This window comes from Dama dama, chromosome 20, assembly GCF_033118175.1.
Source record: "Dama dama isolate Ldn47 chromosome 20, ASM3311817v1, whole genome shotgun sequence".
Lineage (NCBI taxonomy): Eukaryota > Metazoa > Chordata > Mammalia > Artiodactyla > Cervidae > Dama > Dama dama.
The window spans coordinates 50,618,437-50,632,211 of NC_083700.1; the positions used below are offsets into that span (position 1 = coordinate 50,618,437).

At 52.4% G+C, this 13,775-nt stretch overlaps 1 protein-coding gene across 4 annotated transcripts; it reads left to right on the forward strand.

Moving 5' to 3' along the window:
- The first annotated feature begins 563 nt into the window (after positions 1-563).
- Positions 564-12,996, forward strand: GFI1 (growth factor independent 1 transcriptional repressor). 4 transcript variants are annotated; one of them, XM_061121375.1, is made up of 7 exons: positions 564-696; positions 3,109-3,319; positions 3,631-3,813; positions 5,665-6,146; positions 6,269-6,406; positions 7,442-7,607; positions 9,982-12,996. In XM_061121375.1, exons 2-7 carry the CDS (start codon positions 3,205-3,207, stop codon positions 10,158-10,160), a joined length of 1,263 nt encoding a protein of 420 aa, XP_060977358.1. In that variant the 5' UTR covers positions 564-696; positions 3,109-3,204; the 3' UTR covers positions 10,161-12,996. The 4 variants fall into 4 exon arrangements, with proteins under 4 accessions (XP_060977358.1, XP_060977361.1, XP_060977359.1 ...); XM_061121376.1 differs by lacking the exon at positions 564-696 and adding an exon at positions 1,482-2,186; XM_061121377.1 differs by lacking the exon at positions 564-696 and adding an exon at positions 2,823-2,941.
- Positions 12,997-13,775: the final 779 nt, after the last annotated feature.

A 13,775-nucleotide genomic window follows, 5' to 3' on the forward strand; every position in this document is an offset into this window, starting at 1 on the left:
TGTGTGTGTGTGTGTGTGTGTGTGTGTGTGTGTGTGTGTGTGTGTGTGTGTGTGTGTGTGTGTGTGTGTGTGTGTGTGTGTGTGTGTGTGTGTGTGTGTGTGTGTGTGTGTGTGTGTGTGTGTGTGTGTGTGTGTGTGTGTGTGTGTGGTGGTTGGTCGGGGTGGGGGGGAGTGTCCCGGACCAGATGGGTGGGGAAGCCTCCTCGGAGCTGGGCGCTACCACCCCCGGCGCTCCAATCAATCAGTGTCCTGAATCTGTGACTTCTTCTCGCTGCGGAAGTCTCCCAGGAGCCAAGAATAGTTCTTTTTCTTTCGAGTCATTTCTAGTGCCCGGGTGTTTGGGCCCTCTGGGTCTCCCCATCTCCTGCCGTCCCATAGAGAAAAAAAAAAAAAACGGAGAGGGCCGCGGGGGAGGGCAGTAGGAAGGCCGGGCCCCGTGTCCACCTCCTATACACCCTTGCGCAAAGGAGGAGCGCGCCCTGCCGCCCGACTGGGGCTTGGGGGTGGCGGGGGGAGGCAGGTCTGACTGGGCTAAGCGAGCTGCTCCTTAACGCTCAGGAAGTGAAGCTTGTGGTTTGGGGGCTGAGCTCGGAAGGAGATTTAAAAAAAGAGAGAAAGAGAGACAGCGCGGTCTCTCCCGAAAGCAACTCAGTTTGAAAACTCTCGGAGCGCTGTGCCCGCGCCCTGACCCCTCAGGTAGGTCCGCTGCGCCTCCCTCCCTGGCGGGGGCGTTCGCGGGAACTGGCACGGCGCTGGCGCTGCGGGGAAGCCCGGAGGGCGCTACCGGGTTCCCACACGAGGCCGGCAGCAGCTTGGGAACCAAAAGGGCTGTATCCTCTTGGTCCCCGCGCGACCCATACGGAGGGGCTGGGGATCTGGTTTAGAGGACGCACGCCAGGCAGTTTGATGGTGGTTCTGCGAGGGAGCGGGATCCACAGGGAAGGAAACATCTGGTTGGGAGACGGCGGCAGCTGAGCTCAACAGCTCCCGCCATCCCAGGCCCTGGCTGCGAAGAGTCTCGGCCGGCCCGCGTGCGCCGAGGGGACCGCCCCGCCCCTCGGCCGCCAGCTGCTTCGAGAGGTCGCCTTCCCACGCGATCAGCCCTTGGTCCTACGACCGCTCTACCCACTCCACCCTCCCGGGAACGCACGGAGCCTGCCAGGCTGAGAGGCGCGCGGCTGTGGCCCGAGTCGGGAGGTTGCTTGCGTGCCTGATCCCGCGCTGTTCCAGCCAGTCCAGACTCGGCGGCGGTGGGGACAGTTCACCCCCTTCATCCCCGCCCCACCCCCGTCCCGCTCCGCCCCGAGCCGCAGCAGGGCCCCTCGGGACATTTTCACCCTCTTTTTCCTTTTCCTCCGAGTTTCATAGCTGTTTAAGGAATTGATTTTTGGTTTTGTGGTGTCTAAGTAGACAACCGACGGAGCGGCTCACGCCGGGGCTCAGAGAAAACTGAACTGACAGTCGTTCGCCCTAGGGCAGCCGAGCACCCCGAAGCCTCCTGAAGCCCCGATCCTATGGGCTGGCCGGGACAACGGGCGGGCGGCACCCTCACCCCTAGGGGCCTTCTGGCGTTTAGGACACGGGAAACATCCCTTGGGACTCAGCTACACTTCCTAGCGGTCTTTTTCTCTCAAGCCTATCCTATTCTTCATCCGGGGAAGGGGACATGGTGGGGGCGTGGAGCGAGAACCCGTCTTGATTCCGGAGCGCCCACCGGTTGGCTTTAGACCCTGTCCCTTGTCTTGCCCCGGGAGCCGCATGACTCCTAGGCTGGCAGAATAAACCGGGCAAAGCCCAAAGACGAGCCCTGTCCCAGCCCGGGATCCCCAGCGCCCTTGTATCTGAACTAACCAAGACCACCGAGAGCTGCTGTGCCCGAAGAGCCTACGGCTCGCACTTGAACCCGGCCCCCATCGCCTTCACCCAGAGAGAAAGGCACGTTCATTTTCCCCGGACCTCCTAGCCCTCCTAGCCCCGCCCCCGGAGAGAGCCCCGGGCAAGAACTGTAGGCGCTGCCCCGCCTCCCCGTCGGGCTCAGGTTTCGACCCCGGGATTAGGTGAACTGATTGTGGGGGTTAATGAGAGCGGAGTAGCGGGCACGAACTCCCTCCCAGGCCCGCGAGCCCGGACCCCGGCTCTCCTGCTGCTGCCAGAGCAGCCTGCGCTCTCCCCGCCTGCTCTAAAAGGTGGGTTCTCCGCGGACTCCCGGACACCGTGCGTTTCCCAGCCGTCGCGCACGAATCCGGCTGGACTTTCCCTAGGGCGAGGTTTCTGGTGAGCAGAATGGAAAGTGCTTTCCCGAGACTTTGTTAGGTCTCCAGGGTCCAGTGTGTCTTGCCCGGATACCTGATTCTTCTCTGCGCACCCGCGTCGCCACTTTTTCCTTGCGTGGGGGCACAAGTCAGGGGCGTTCAAGACCACCGGGAAGCGAGTTTTTCCCGGGACCTTGCTTGGTCCTCTTCACCTGCTTCCCTACCTTCCTGCCTTCTTTCTCCGGCCTTTGCTTCTCAACCTAGTCCTTCTGTTGCAGTTCCCCCGACCTCGCCTCTCAGCCAGCTGGAGCCCTCTAGCCCCAGACCCCTTTTCACTAGTCTGTGAGCCTGCTCTTGGAGGCTTGGCTCTTTGACCCAACCGGGTTCGCGACCGTCTACACATTCCCCTCCCCGCCGCCCTAAATTGATTGGCGCATCTACGCCTTTCTCCCCAGACAGAAAGCAGATCCTTATAGGCAGTGTGTGATCCAGTTGGGGTAACTGGCCCGCTGAAGTTGGGGACTTCAGCTCTCCGAGAGGGTGATACCACAATGAGTTTTGCTAGGGAAGGGGAGGGGCCGAGGGGCGTGGGCAGGGCAGAAGGAAGAGGCCTGAGTCGGAGCCCGGAGACGGGTTGAGCTACGGCGGCAGCAGCGGCGGGCTCGAGCCACCTGTCCAAGTGCCACCTGGTGAGCGCGGCGCAGCGAGGCCAAGCCCCTCCTCCCGGGGGCCTTCCTCTCTCCTCCCTCCCTCCCTCCCCCCTCCTCCCTGCCCGAACGCTCTCGGCTCCGCTGCCCAGTCCCGGGGCCCCGGAGCGTGCTGACCCGCGCGTTTCCACCCTGTTCTCCTCTCGCAGGTCTCCGCCTGGCTGGGGCTGACGAATTCGGGTGAAGGTGGGCTGACGGCGGCTCCAGCGACCCTTGGAGAGGAGCGGGGAGCGCGCCCGACCACCATGCCTCGTTCGTTCCTGGTTAAGAGCAAAAAAGCTCACAGTTACCACCAGCCGCGCTCCCCGGGACCTGACTATTCCCTCCGCCTGGAGAATGTACTGGCGCCAGGCGGAGCAGGTGCGGGGCGGGCGCGGGCCGGGAGGGGCTGCTCCCGGGGCCGTAGATTCTGCGTCCTGCCACGCCATCCCCCAGGAACCGGGGGAAGGGTTCTGAAGCCCCTTTGCTGCCTTTTCTTGTTACCAACCGTTTGGGTTCCTTTCGGGCTCGGCGCCTAGATTGCCAAGGCCTCCCTGCTCTCGCCCTTGGATCCGGGAGGGTTCAGGCCAGGTCTGGGGAGAGCCGAGAGAGCCCAGGTGCCACCGTCTGGGGGGACGCACTTCAGAACCATCGGAACCAACCTGAGCCCCTATCCGGCCTCCTTTCCGCAGACGGCACTTCGAGCACAGGCGGGGCGAAGGCGGAGCTCCGGGGCCATGTGTCCCCCGAGTCTCAGCTGACCGAAGCCCCCGACAGAGCCTCCGCGTCCCCTGGCAGCTGTGAGGGCAGCGTGTGCGATCGGAGCTCGGAGTTTGAAGACTTTTGGAGGCCTCCGTCGCCTTCTGTGTCTCCAGGTAGGGACTTGTTGGGGGCTCCGGGGCCCGGGGAGGGAGGCGGGGGCAGGGACCCCGCGCTGAGGAATGAACCCGCTCGGCTTTGGGCACAGAAGTGCCAAATCGGTTACGGAGAATCTTTTCGAGAGGGGGGATTTGTTCTTGGTTCCCGAGGCGAGGCACTGGCTTCTCTAGGACAGCGTCAGCCTGCTCGCGGGGGTCGGTTGCTTGGATCCTAGTCGGCGGAACCTGGGCTGTTCATCCCTAACATTCATTGGCATGGGGCCAATGAGCGAAAGAAAATAAATGAGTCTTTTCTTTGGGCAGCAATGTTGACATTTCGTTTTCTGACCAGAGGTGATTGTTTACAAAGAGCCAGGATTCCAGAATACAGACCCCTCCCCGGGTCTCAAGCAGAGACCTGGGCAGTCAGTGAAAAAAAAAGTGTCGTTGCCTTTAAAAATTAAGCTCGTTTCCGCGGCGTTGGGCCTGGCAGAGATGGGGCCCCAAGCCGGACAAAAATCTCGGTCCCTCGCTAGGTCTTCGCAGGCGCAGATTGGGGGCCTATTTTATTTTTCGTTCTGCCGGGTTGGCCCGGCGTTGGGGACCAGTGCTTGTTGGTTTCATTTCCAGCCAGCAATCGAGTTTCGCGCAAACTGAGTGACTTGCACTTTGGGTGGGGGCGAGTCTCCGGTTCCGGCGGAGGGGCACGGAGAGCGCAGGACCGGGATACTGCTAAGGACCGGTTATTTCCAGATTTCATTTACCAGTTTTAAAAGATAACCCCCAACCCCATTCCACACTCGGTGTGTGGACCTGGCTAAGTGAGGGCGTCTGGGAACAGGCCACCGGAGGGTCCTTCTTGGCTGTGCTGGACACCACCCCTCAAGGACTGGGCGCCGCCGGAATCTCCGACGGAAACTCGAAGTGAGAAGCCACTTCTCACTGAAGTGGCTAGCCTGAGCTGGATCTGTTCACAGAACTGCAGTGTCTGTGAACAGATCTGTAAATCCGTGTGCACTTAGGGGAAAGTGTATGTTAGTAGCTGGTTTTAGCAAAATTCTCAGGGGTGGGGGTGCAGAAGGCCTCTAATTCGGCAAGTTGTTCGCCTTGCAGGTGGTGGCTAAACCTTCAATTCTAAATTATTCTCTAAGAAATTCGTGTTTTGTTTTCTTTTTTTGTCCCCTGTCAAACTATGATAGGAATGGGAACGGGGAGTATTTTGGCAAACAGATCCAGCCCCAAACCCACTTCCCGCTGCCTCTTCGCTACCTGCTAATACTGGATATTTAATAACGTTGAGAAGTGCTAACACCTTCCCGTTGTTTTTCTTTTCCCCCAGACACAAATGTCTCGGATAGGTCGGGCCATATTTTATTGGTCCTTGTCTCCCTCCCTCCTTATAGATCCCAGGAAAGAAAAAAGACGCAGTGGGAACACGTAGGGGCCGGGAGAGCGCTGGCGCTGGGCCCTCTGCCCGCAGGCTCGTCCAGGTCCGGAACAGTGGCCGCTTTCTCCTCCGGCACAGCTCGGCTTTGCTCCGAACGTTTGTAAAGCGTGGCGCGCCCTTCTCTACGGGGCCGCCAGATGTGCCGGTCCAGTCTAAAAAGACCCTGTTAACGTCATGCGCTTCGGCTGTCCTGGCACGGAAAATCCTCGCCCGATGTCATTTTAAGTTTCCATGTGCTGCCTTGCCGCCTCCAGTGGTTCTCGGAGGCCCCAGGGACCCGGCCAGGGTTTGAGCCTGGAGGCGTCCCTGGCACCCAGCGCAAGGCCCGGCGCCCCGAGTGCTGCCCCAGGGATGGGTGTCTGGCAGTTCCATAGACACACCGACTGGTTGACCTGACCCGACGCCCTCTTGTGCCTCCACAGCCTCGGAGAAGTCGGCGTGCCCGTCGCTGGACGAAGCTCAGCCCTTCCCTCTGCCCTTCAAGCCGTACTCGTGGAGCGGCCTGGCGAGTTCCGATCTGCGGCACCTGGTGCAGAGCTACCGGCCGTGCGCGGCCCTGGAGCGTGGCGCCAGCCTGGGCCTCTTCTGCGAGCGCGCCCCGGAGCCAGGCCATCCCGCGGCGCTGTACGGCCCGGAGCGAGCTGCGGGCGGCGCGGGGGCCGGGGCGCCCGGGGGAGGCAGCGCAGGAGGCGGAACTGCCGGCGGCGCGGGCCTGGGGCTCTTCGGCGACTTCGGGCCCGCGGCGGCAGGACTGTACGAGCGGCCGGCCACCGGCGGACTGTACCCGGAGCGCGGCCACGGGCTGCACAGTGACAAAGGCACAGGCGTCAAGGTGGAGTCGGAGCTGCTATGCACCCGCCTGCTGCTGGGCGGCGGCTCCTACAAGTGCATCAAGTGCAGCAAGGTGAGGCTCCCGCGCGCCTGGCTTGACCGGCCCCGCGCCCGCGCCCCCCGGCCCGCGCCCAGCCGGCGTCCGCGCCCCTCGGCCCCTCTCAGCGGCCCTCTCCCCGGCCCCACCCGCCTCAGGTGTTCTCCACACCGCACGGGCTCGAGGTGCACGTGCGCAGGTCCCACAGCGGCACGAGACCCTTTGCGTGCGAGATTTGCGGCAAGACCTTCGGGCACGCGGTGAGCCTGGAGCAGCACAAAGCCGTGCACTCGCAGGTAAGCGCGGGGCGAGCGGCCGCGCGCCGCCCTGCTCAGGTTTTCGCGTTCGGGGACCTCCTGCTTCTCTGCGCGACACCGGATGCTCTCCGCCTGGCAGCTTTCGCCTTGGACTTACCCCGGCTGCCCCCAGTCCCCTCTGCCACGTTCCCTGGCTCAGACGTAGGCGAGGGGAGAGACGTCGGGGGTTGCCGGCCTCGAGGCAGCCCTGGAGCTCGGTGTCACATTGTGAGACTCCAGAAAGTGATCTTGATCATTACTTTGGGTCTGAGGAAGGCTTGTATGCACTCTTGAGGCTGATATGTCAAATTTGTTAGCTCTGTTTCTTGGCCTCTTTCTTTTCACCATATGGCTGATACTTAACCTGTCTTGACCTCTCCGGATTGAAAAGGAGGAATCTCAGCTCATTTAGAGCATCCAGTACGTGTCCCGCTATTCTTTCATTTATTCATTTGTAAATATTTGTTGCTCAACTTCCAGATACTAGGTCCGTGAGAATCCAGTAGCACACCAGCTTCCTGACAGAATACCCTCACAGAGATTATGCTTTAGCTGAGAGAGGGTAGATACCCAAATAAGTACACAAGTAACGATGACAGCAGAATGCTTATTTACAGACTCATTTGCTCAAAAGTATTCTTCTGTCTCCTTCAACACCCACACTGGGTGGGGATGGGGTGGGGGAGGAGCATCTCAAGAGATTGAGGTCTAAGCCTCCTGTTGAGGAGGGTGGAGAAGTGTTTGTAAATGGGTGTCAAAAAAGCAGGGTGTGGATACGGTTTTGCCAAGGGGTGTGGAAGGTTGTGGCTGAAAAGTGTTTGGGTCGAAAAAATGTTAAAGGGGTAGAGGATAAGAGTGGGAAGGGTGGAGGCTGGAAATAAACTGGGAGGAGAGAGGATAATGGAGCACCCTATGTGGATGGAGAGTCTGAAGGAGGATACAGTCCTGGTTTGGGGGATTTCAGGGTCAGTTGGTGATGAGGAGAATGGCAGCCTAGACGATTGCAATAGGAGTGCCACGTCTTTCTCCCTGCAGGAACGGAGCTTTGACTGTAAGATCTGTGGCAAGAGCTTCAAGAGGTCATCTACGCTGTCCACACATCTGCTCATCCACTCAGACACCCGGCCCTACCCCTGTCAGTACTGTGGCAAGAGATTCCATCAGAAGTCAGACATGAAGAAACACACCTTCATCCACACTGGTGAGCAAAGGCCCTTGCTTGTAGGAAACACCTGGTGAGGGGTGGGAAATGGGGGGAGGGCGGTGGAGGTCCAAGTGTTTCTCCCTGAGGCCAAGGTAATTCACCTCCTCTGTGATATTCTTGCAGAGAAGGGTGGTAGGTGGGACCTCCCAGATGCAGTTAATCGGTGCAGTGTGTTAAAGAAAACTGAGAAGGAAAGATTCTCTCAGGTTCATTTACATACCTGGTTCCCCACAGAGTCTTTGATTTGGGGTTCTATCTGAAGAACCACTCAGCAGGTCAGCTGCAAGCTTTCTATCCTTGCAAAGAATATTTTCCTCTAGGTTAGCAGCTGCTCCAACTTCTTTCTGCTCTAGGTGAAATATGAAGCTCCAGGTCCTTTCAGAGCGTTGGTCTAAATGTTTACCTGGAGATCGAGATTTTCTCTAGGGCTACCACCTTTTCAGGGGGAAGGGTCTTATGTGTGACCTCTTGGCTGCATTTTTAGGAGTCTGACAGCTTATTCTGATTGAGCAAGGGGAAAAAATGGTAAATAATACTAGGCTTTTTCAGCTAAGCACTTTTAAAATGCAGTGTCTTATTTTATGCTCACAACAACTCAGGGAGGTGAAGACTATTCCTTATCCCCATTTTAGAGAAGAACAAACATAAAGTGAGGCACAGAAGGGTTAGGTACTTTCTCAGAGTCATATTGGTAGCAAGTGGTAGATCCAGGACTTAAATTCAGGTCTGTCTGCTCTCAAGTGTCTATGCTCTCTACCACTGTTTATTATATTCTATTTTCAAAGTCAAAAGGATTGGTGGATATAGAACTCCTCTATTCACTTATTGCCCTTTTTAAAATATAAGCCAAGTTTGTCATAATAATGATGATTCTTTACTTATTATAATGCTTCATAATGTACAAAATGCTTTTGAATCTGTCTCCTCATTTGATTCTTACTGCTGTCCCATAAAGTAGAAGGAGCTGCTCTTACCGTCATGAAACTCAGAGAGATGGAATGATTTGCCGAAGTTCAGACTGGAAGTAAATCATCAGGCTGTGGAATGCTTCTGGCTTCCAGTCCTGGATTCTAACATTTTGGTTATGTATAGGTGGCAGTTTTAATGCCAGGAGCACTCTCTTTAATAATCAACAAGATATTTACATGAGAGCCAGAATTTTATTTCAGAATATGAATACTGACTTAATTTGCAGTGTGTTCCAAACAGTCACCATTGCTGTTTTTAAATATGCTTGGATAGTGTAGATGCCCCCATCAGAAAACCCAGAAAAAATATCCTACTTGAGTCATGTTCCCTTGCCTCAAATTTCCATGCAACTCACTCCTTTTGAGTAAAGGTATTCAAGACACTTACCAAAATGCAACTAGGATCTTGACTGAGTGAAACATTAAGCCTTTATCAAACATTTACATTATAGCTAGAATTTGTTTCTCAGATTTGTTTGACCCTAAAGGGATAGGATAAGTTTTGATGAGTGGTTCCTTATCAAGGAAATCTGAAGCACAAAGATAGAAAGGGGTATAGCAAGAGGAACAGAGAGTTTCTCAAAAACAAACTTCATCTATTTTGCATGTTTTCCAAGGCCAAACCTGACAATAATGCCATGCTGAGGCAATTTGAAAAAATCATACTGCTTTTCCAAATGTTAAACAGCACATGGATTAGGGGGGGAAACAAACACTTTTCTATCTGTTATTAATCTATGGTGAAGGAGCTGTTGATCTATAAAGAATCCTGTGATTAGCCTCATTAAAAAAAACATAAAATCAAGATAGAAAAGGATCAGCTGCCTTAAGAAATACTTTGTGACCCAGATGTGGATTTTTTTTAAAAATAAGACTTTGAGAAATACCCATCCTTCAGATACATTCTGTTGTCCTCCAAGGGCAAGAAAGAAGGCAGCCTCACTGGTCCACACAGACCAACACTGACTTGGAAATTCAGATTTGAAAACTTCCTCTCCATTAGAACAGAGTCACATGGTTTGAAAGACTGCACCCCCCCCCCCCCCCACCGCCCTTGTGCTGAACATCTGCTGTGGGGAGCTTTCTACTTCTGAAGTCGGGGGTGTTCTCCCAGGGTGGATTCAGCTGCAATTCTGGGGAGGGCACGTGGCCTGTGCTGTTTCCGTTTAGCAGGAAACGGTTTGAGGCCTCTGGCTGGGAACCCCCATGCAGAAAGTCTGCCTTCCACCTGGTGCACCTATGGCCTCCCCGGCCTTACATTGCCACACACCTCACCCTCCAAACTGCTCAAAGGCCTTAGACTGTGGTGTAGCCAGCTGCTGCCAAGACCCGGTGGGTCACTGTGAGTCCCCGCTAGCTTTATCATGGACTCCTGCTTCCCCCTCTCCCTTCCATCCCTGTAGGCGAGAAGCCCCACAAGTGCCAGGTGTGTGGCAAGGCATTCAGCCAGAGCTCCAACCTCATCACCCACAGCCGCAAGCACACAGGCTTCAAGCCCTTTGGCTGCGACCTGTGTGGAAAAGGCTTCCAGAGGAAGGTGGACCTCAGGCGGCACCGGGAGACGCAGCATGGGCTCAAGTGAGCACCGCGCCTCATTGGCGTGTGCAGTTACACAACACTACGGAGGGCAGCCTCCCCACTTGCCACCAGCCACTTCCGCAGATCTCTCTGGGGTGAGACCTTTTCCCTTTCCTCGCTGGAACTGCCAGGGGGATGTTACCTTTTCAAAGTCCAGCCTGGAGGGGGACCCGAATGACTCCCTGGGCAGAGGACTCGCCAGATAGGCTTCTCTACACCTGAAGACTCCAGGTGGAAAAGAAATCAGCTAAAATCTTCGGCCTGATAGTCCTTCCCATACCCAGACCTGTTCCACAGATAGAAAGTTCCTTGGGTTTCTTCCCTTCTCTTCTTGTCTGACCCCAGATACTTGTGTGGAAGAGGAGGAATCATCTCTCACAAGATAGACACATATTAATGTTTTTATCTGGAATGGAGAATGAGTGTTATTTTTTTCCTTCTGGGGAGTTTTTTGACCCCTTTTTGTTGGGTGCTGCCTATAAAGCTTGGAGGAATTGTTTCTTGCATTTGAAAATTGGTTCAGAAACTGATTTGGGAAGGGAATTTCATACTTTTGAAATTACAAAATGGCACTGTAGAGCCTACCCAAAAAGAAGCAGAAGGAAAGTGGGCTTGGTGAGAAGAGATTCAAGGTTCTCCCTCCAGGAGACTTGCGAAGGCTTCTTCAGAAGAATGGACAAGACTGTCACCACTCAGCAAATGTCTTTTGACCACCAGTTACCATGGTATCAGGCACTATGCTAGATACTGGTGAGCCAGAGAGTAACGTCTCAGCCTCTGACCCTGACCTGCATCTCCAAGTAACTGGGTCTGTTCTTCCCCACAAAGGAATTCTGAGAAGATAAAACAGGATCTTGAAACTTTCCTTCAGGTCATTCGGATTTTATCAAACATACACCAAAAATAGCTGAATAGATACTTCAAAGATTCGCATCTAAATTAAGTTTTTTTTTTATTGTTAAGCTGGTATTTTTAAGATGTCTAAGCTAGCAGGCATGTGGGAATGAAGGCTCTGTCTTCAACTCTTTTGAACCCTCCATGTGTACCACAGAGGGAAAAAAATGATATTTTTACTTTGATGTAAATGTTTTTAAATCTTCTGGAGTGTATTATGTTTGTTAATACATATTTATTAGAGTGATGTTTTAAGTTAATAAAGTATTACGACTCTTACATATTGCTTTTCATTTAGGCAAGGAATTTGGGAAAGACCTTTGTTTTGGTCTGCATGGGAAGTTGGCACTGCAGGACACTGGAGTTGAGTACAAAGCAGATAAGACAACATCCAGAAGAGAGCAAAATCCAATAGCTCTGGTTTTCGTGTGTTTCTTTTTTTTTTTCTTTCATTCTGTGCCTGAGCACCTTCTTTCTTAACAGAAAAGCTAGGGTTACAAAAGTAAGCTGCTACCTTGCCAAGTCCCTGATATCCTACATAAATGTGCTCAGTCACTCAGTCGTGTCTGCATCTTTGCAACCATGGATCGTAGCCCACCAGGCTCCTCTGTCCATGGGGTTTTCCTGGCAAGAATACTGGAGTGGGTTGCCATTTCCTTCTCCAGGGGTTCTTCCCTACATGTTTATGGGCTCTTTATTCTGAGAGTTTCAGGATTTTTTTTTTTTTTTTTAAAACAGGCCAGAAGGCCTCCTGATAAATAAAGACATTAGGAACCTTAGGTCTAGAGATTGAGTCAGTCACGACCCTGTCACCAGCATACCGGGTGACTTGGACAAATCATTTGACCTTCCAGATACTGATTTCCTTCACCATAATAATGAAGATATGATTCCGTCATCACAGTCCAAACCTGACTACTTCTCTGGAGACTGGAGGGAAAGAAGTATCTGAGATTGATTAGCTACCTCACCTAAAACAAGTTATAAATCTGAAGACTGATGAGAGGCAGTAAAATTGGGATCTGGGTTATTTCTGGCTCTGTCCCACCTGTGGGAATTTCTGGCATAGATCAGTCCTTGAAAAGAATGAACCCAGAATAAGCTTCTAGCCTAAATCCCAACTACCTGTACTCTTTCTAATACTTGGTCAAGATCGTGCACAGCCCCCGGTGACTGTCAGCAGATTATCCCATTTCCGTTCAAATCAGTTTCACCAATATTGGTATGTGCCTGGCACTCTTCTAGGTGTTGGGGATTCAGCAGTGAACACAATGTCCTGTGGAGCTTTGTATATTTGGTCAGTGCCGAATCTTCAGCTCCCAGAACAGTGCCTGGTACATAGTAGGAGATCAATCAATATTTGCTGAGGTGGTTTAAGTGAATAAGCAGAGAAAATAAAGTCCTGCTTCATCCTGGCTGCTCTGCTCTCTCCAGCAGAAAGGGAAGAGAAATCGCTTGAGGGCCAGAGAAGCAAATAGAACACGTAGGACTCTCTCTGGCTTGGAGAGTAAGGGGGGTTTTGACCATGGTTTTCTCTGGTCTCTCCAAATCTCGGTGCTTGGCTATCCTTACTTGGTTTTCAAGACTCTTATCTTTTCATGTCAGTTTACTCTGATTTAGAATTGAAACATGTACACTCTATAAGACAGTTTAAGATAATTTTCCAGAACTGTTGGATGAACAGCTGCAGCATCCAGGAACCTCCTTCTAGTGTCCTGGGAAACAAGGTTCCCAGTGAATAAAGATCACAGAATGATCTTCTCACAGGATTCACGGTGCACACTGGTTGATAATTTCTAACTTGGTTTGAAATGTAAAGAAGCTACATTGTGGGGTAAGTAGAACTGATTGAAATCTAGTGAACTGCTCTGTCCTGCGCTCTCATTATGACTTTTAGAACTTTGGTCCATTTTTGTAACCTATATGCAATAAACGTGGAATTTTAATTTTGGTGTTAATAGTATGCATTTTTTGGGAAAAAAACATATCTTAATATCCTCAGTTCAGAATCAAAACAAATTACTGTGCCTGTTACTGTGTGAAATTTGAAGATTGCGAATATCTCTCTTAATGTTATTACTTGACTCCATTAAAAATAGATTGTGAATATTCCATGTCACATTATTCATGAAGCAGGCCCTCTGCCTTTTGTCCGCGGGAGTAACAGTAGAAAGGGTAACAAGAGACACCAGAGCACACCTTTGTTTCTTTCACTAAATTTTTAATAACACCTCCAGCTAGCCAGTTGGTGAAGCTCAGCTCTTGCATAAAAGTGGAAAAGCACAGCTATCTCAGAGAAGACCAACTCTTTCAGTAGCTAATTTGAGTTTGCGTTCATCTACATCAGAGATGATTAAATTACCTATCAGGTGTGCTGAGCTATCAGGATTCAGGCCATGTAAAAGGTGAATTTCATCTGATTGATTTGAAACACAAATGGAACAATTGAGTTTTCAAAGCCCTACCTTAATTAAAGGCATAGGAAAGTATCACTCTGGGTGGGTTCTTAACTGCCATTGCCCTTGAAACCTGGGTGTTGAGAGTGATTTTTTTTTTTTCCGGTTTAAGTGTCAATAGTGATTTGACCTGTTCATTTTGTCGTGTGCCTGTTTAACCTGATCATTTAACAGAAAGAAATGAATTCAGAGTAAGGCCAAAATGACTTGATTGCTTTTTCTGTGCATTTCTAGAGCACTATTTAAATCTCTCCTGCTATATTATTTCT

Bases quoted from the DNA above. Each gene is read 5' to 3' on its own strand.
- GFI1 (XM_061121375.1), top strand. From the start codon at position 3,205: ATGCCTCGTTCGTTCCTGGTTAAGAGCAAAAAAGCTCACAGTTACCAC. The intron at 3,814-5,664 runs GTAGGGACTTGT...GTGCCTCCACAG, and splicing joins GTCGCCTTCTGTGTCTCCAG to CCTCGGAGAAGTCGGCGTGC. The intron at 7,608-9,981 runs GTGAGCAAAGGC...CCATCCCTGTAG, and splicing joins ACACACCTTCATCCACACTG to GCGAGAAGCCCCACAAGTGC.